The following is a 5,398-nucleotide window of genomic DNA, read 5'->3' on the forward strand; positions in this document are numbered from 1 at the left end:
AGATTGGCTGCTTTTGCCGCAACGGGAGGATCTGTGCTAACGGTATTAGCTGTCCCATAAAGTGGACTCTGCTGATAGTTTGCATGCCTATGAGAACTTGGACCTGCTTGGCCTGCTTCTGATTTTTGCGCAGCTGCAGGCTTTCTTCCTGGAGCATAAATATTTGGCCTAGGCAAGTAATCATTAGGTAAAAGATCATTTAAACCATGCTGTCGCTTCCAAGGAACCGGCTTGGTTGATCTTCTAAAGTTAACTGGTGGAGCTGTCTGTGTAGCCATAAATGGCTGGTGACAATTGGGACAAAGGAGAGTATGGTTGAGATACACCTTGAGATACTCATACTGCATCTTGCATCTATGACAGAGAGTCCAAAAAGTATCCGGTCTTTGATAGGATGGAGGATGAGGAGGAGCGGGAGTAGGAGTAGAAGAGGGACCATAGGTATGAGTAGAAGTACGAGTTGGCATACGGGGCGCCTTCCCGCTTCTGTTCTTGGACCTGGGAGCCGGCGGTGACCTGCTTGCAAAAGTGAAGAATGGGTTTTCATTAGGTGGTGGTGCTGATGGACCACCAGTATAAGTTGGAACATTCTGACCACCAGTATAAGTTGGAACATTCTGACCACCAGTATAAGTTGGAACGTTCTGACCACCAGTATAAGTTGGAACATTCTGTTGGGATCCTTTACAGCCCCTCCTTTGGTTATACGCCAACCTCTTCTCCTTATCTGATAGCAGACTCCAGCCCTCCGAAATGAGTTTAAATGCACCATCTGCACCAATAGATTTATTTTTATCTGGGTGCAGCATCAGAGCCAACTTCCTGTATTGCTTCTTCAATGTTTCATCATCAGCTGACGGGTTCACGCCGAGCACCCTATACCAATCTACTTCCCCACTTATCTTGCTCTCCGCAGAAATGTACACATCAAGTGTTGTCAACATTTGGGAAATACCATCCAGCCCTGGGTATAGAGTTTGTGCTTTTAAAGCAAACTTCTTTGCACCAACATAATCTTTTTGCTCTAACTTGCTCTCAGCAATTGACTTTGCCCTGTTGGCTTCATCTCTATTGCACTCCATGTCCAAATTTTATAAGATACTCTTCAGTACTCTCAGTACGGCAGGAGAACAGCGGAAGCACCAAATGACAGCTGAATACGAACACAAAGGTATCCTGCCAAACACCAAGGATATCTCCAGATCAGAGATCCACTTAAATCTTAATTGTCAAATACCTGAATCATGGCAAAAGATAAGGAGGGTTATCACATAAGAACTGAAAATTCAGCAATAGCAAATAACAATCTATGGAAAAAAAGTTACGTGCTCATATCAATCAAATCATTTTCTGACAAAGTTCATCACTTGAAGACAACTTCTAAAAATATTGGAATCCTGAGTAAAATAACCTCAGGCTAAAGACCATGAGAAATTAGCAAAAACAAGAGCTCTCAATTTAAAATCTGAAAGGCAGTAAAACCTTGAAATTTCAATCAAACACAAACTTTCAGTTAAATTAATGAGATCAGGACCAAACCAACCAATAAAAGGAAGAACGGTCAGAACTCAAATTGCAATAAGTGGGTATGTGGTGAGGATACATTTTGTGAAATTCAAACCCACCTCTACGACACTGAACACCCTAATGTAACCACATGCACATCCATACACCATGATTTACAAGAATTTCAGTCCATGTACAATGAAGCAGCTCTTAAAGATGATGATATTAAACACAATCCGACACAGCAGTTGAGCTGGTTGAGACTGAAAACCAAAATGTTCAAAGAAACCACTCAATCTAGAAAAAGCGGCTTAATTCGGTTTTAGCCAAAAACCTTCTGGTTTGCTAATACATCACAAAATAGTCACTCATTTTCAATGTGAATGTCCCACTAAATTGGTAATAAGTTCTGGATAAGAGTTCACAAAAATAAGACTTTTTTATATTTTGACATAACTAGTCTGAATCACTATTTCAAGCATGAGGGTAATATAGAAAAGAAACCTTTTTTCTCCAAGGGCATCGGAAAAGGAAGCAGCGCCATTTAATTTTGAATAAATCAAGTATTTTTCATTTAATTTTTACATTTTCAACATTTAACGTAATTTCCATATATTAATTATACCCGACATACTTATTCCAGCTCGTTTCAAACACGTGTTGATTACCGTTGAGACAAACCGTTGAAAGAACCTGATCCTAACACGTGTTCACATGTTCAACTCAAATGACCAAAAAAAAAAGCAACTGTTCCACCACGTGTTTCCAACGGTCGACCAAATCGGTTAATAAGATGACCTGTTTCAAACACGTGGCGATAACGGTCGACCCCAACAATTCAAAAAAATTCCCGCGAATCGAGTTTACCAGTAAATTGAACATTCTGAGTTAAAAACATTGCATGAACATGAAAACAGGAACTACAAAGGTTCTTACTGCATTTTCTTTTCTCTAATCACATCAAAATTCAGTTTTAGTTTCTTTAAGATCAACAACAACGTAAAAACAAAATGCAACAAAAATGAAAGAGAAATGCCAAAGACTACTTAAGCGCAGCAACTCTGGAAAAGCACATCAACACAAGATCATCAGATTCTTCGGCAAAAACCCTAATCACAGCATAAAAATCACGACATAAACTTCATTCAACAGAAGTAACAGAATAACAACAATCAATTCAAGCAACCACAAGGACTGAAAACTAGCAAAAAACACTTAAACCACTACAAATTAGAAACAAAACCCAAATTCAAAGAACATGGATCGCTAACATTGGATCTGTATGATTAAACACACAACAAAAGCCAATTTCACCTCATAAACTAAAATTCAGCACAAGAGATTACAAATTCCACGTAAAAATTCAAGAATAAAAAAGAAAGAGACAGAGAAGAATCACCCATACAATTCAGCAACTTGAATCAGCAGAAGTTGGAATTTGTGGGTTTTATCTCTCTGTGTTTCCCACCAAATTGAAATGAGGGAGTTTGTGAAAACCCCCCAAAGAGAAATGAGAAATCTGAAAATGCCCAAAAAGTATGTAATTGGGAAAATAGGGTGGTGACTATTCAAGGGGGTCTCAATGATTTATAGACAAAAAAAAATTAGGTTAACCCTAACTATAATTGGATTTAACCATGGTTAACACATACATTTTAGCCTACTAGAGTTGCTTTTCGACTCGTATAGATAGGACCTCTGTTTTTTCCGATTTTTAAAACTCAATTTAATTAATTTTTCAAGATACAGAACATTTACTGTATTTGTCTCGATTAAATAAATCCATGACCTATCTATTTTTATTGTCTAATACTAGAGCAAGGGTCATTTCTGTAATTTCACTTTTGCAAGAACCAGTATTTATAAACAATAGATACACCCCTCGATTTCAGGGCAAATTCAAATAAAAATAAAAGAATTTATATATAAAAAGAATCATATATATATATATATATCAATAACACAACACTTCATTAATATTTCAAAACTTCATATTAATTTATGATTCGTCACAACTTTAAAAGTTCTTGTGTAATTTACATTGAATATGATCTCATTTTTCTCCCAAAAACTTCCTAAGTACACAAAGTTGGCTATGGTGCAATTTGAATATTGGTAAAGCGGGAGAAAAGCATACACTCATTTATTACTATATTTGTTTTGCTTAATTTCAATGTTAGGTTAAATTTACTTCAAATGTTTGCCAAATTCATACCTCTTATAAGACATTGTAAAACAATATACGTGTAGAGGTTCGAGTACTAAATTACAATGTCGCACATTGGGGGAAATATCAATTTACGAACAACTCAATATAATAACATGCGGGACGAATTTTTGAAAATAAATTTTAATGCATTGAGTATTATTACATTTAAGTATTACAGATCAGATGTGTAAACATTACGTTATTTATTTGAATTTTGAAAAATGTTCTGACCTTTTTCTTTAATTGTAAATTAGTGATTTTCCTTTTAGGCCCTTTTTTCATTGATTATTCTTTTTTGGTTGTTGATGGGTAAATAATTAATTGCCCTCTATCTGGTGACAGGTTTTGTCAAAACAAAATCAATGCAATTCAAGAATGGGATTGGGATGTATTTATGGCTGAGTTTGACGAAATGGGAGTTGCATAATCCTATTACAAATTCACAATTCTGGTCTGAATTCTTGCAATCTTGTTTCATGGTATTGAGTCAAAGTAGCTTGGAATTGGATTTGTAGTATCAGTGATTTCGTGTTCATGTGAATTTTGAAGCAATTTCAAGAATTGGGGATGAACCTGGTCAGGTTTTGTGGGGGGGGGGAAAGGGGGTTTGAATATGTAGAATTTGAAGGTGAGTTTTCAATTTTATTACACACAATTTAATTTTCCAAATATTAAATGATTTTGAGTGTACTTACTATGAAGAACATGGAATTTTGATAAGATTTTTGATGCTGTGATATATTTACTCAGATTTTATTTTATTACTATTTGATATTATTTTAGGTACCATCGTAATGAGTTCGTCAACAATGACATCATATATCACCCACTGATTCACAATTCTTGTTGCAATCTTTATATAATATATGATTAAAATGAATTTGATTATCTCTACCCACGCAACCATGAGAATTGTGTTGAACAATAATTTATAATGTAAATTACCATGGGTTTCCATCAAATTTAGTTATAATTACAAATACCACTTTATTGTTTGACAAATTCTAAATACCTCTTAAAATTACAGTTATCTAACAAATATCTTATCGTGTCAATCCATTATAACAGATATTTATTAGAGAAATGTTAATTTTAAAGGTATTTGTAATTTTTCAAACAATAAAGATATATTTGTAATTATGATAGATTTTAAGAAGATTGATAGTAATTTACCATAATTAATAATTATTCCAATAACAAATCTATTATTTTCAAATATTTCAGCCTGTAACAATGACTGAAAATAAAGCACCCGAAAATGTTTGTAGAATAAATAAAATTATTAGTAAAAAAAAAACAATGACATCATATATTACCAAGCGGTTTACACATTTTGTCACATTCTCTCATATACAACTAGGACTCAATCAATACGCATAATTTTTTAAAAGCGAGACTAAATTTTATTATAATTTTATTTTACTTCCTATATATATATATATATATATATATATATTTGAAATAGTTAAAAAAATTTATGTGTTTTAAAAAAAAATAAAATTTTTCTATATTTTAATAAATTCAGTAAAACAAAATTGCAGTTAGAAACTAATGGAAGTGGGGTACACGGGTCTCAAAATTTAGAAAAAATGATGACAGATAGAATTGGATAGAGAGAAATTTTAAATAAGATAATAGAAAGGAAAGTGAGAATTGGGAAAAAGATAATAAAATAATTATTAA

At 33.6% G+C, this 5,398-nt stretch overlaps 1 protein-coding gene across 1 annotated transcript in view; it reads right to left on the bottom strand.

The window, feature by feature from the left end:
* LOC105166733 overlaps positions 1-3,047 on the bottom strand; it is a 4,882-nt gene extending 1,835 nt beyond the window's left edge. The window contains 2 exon segments of the mRNA XM_011086192.2: positions 1-1,237; positions 2,912-3,047. The exon segment at positions 1-1,237 is cut by the window's left edge and continues 4 nt beyond it. Of these exon segments, the coding sequence (XP_011084494.1) occupies positions 1-1,082 (1,082 nt within the window). The 5' untranslated portion in view covers positions 1,083-1,237; positions 2,912-3,047.

This window comes from Sesamum indicum, linkage group LG7 (assembly GCF_000512975.1).
Source record: "Sesamum indicum cultivar Zhongzhi No. 13 linkage group LG7, S_indicum_v1.0, whole genome shotgun sequence".
Classification (NCBI taxonomy): domain Eukaryota; kingdom Viridiplantae; phylum Streptophyta; class Magnoliopsida; order Lamiales; family Pedaliaceae; genus Sesamum; species Sesamum indicum.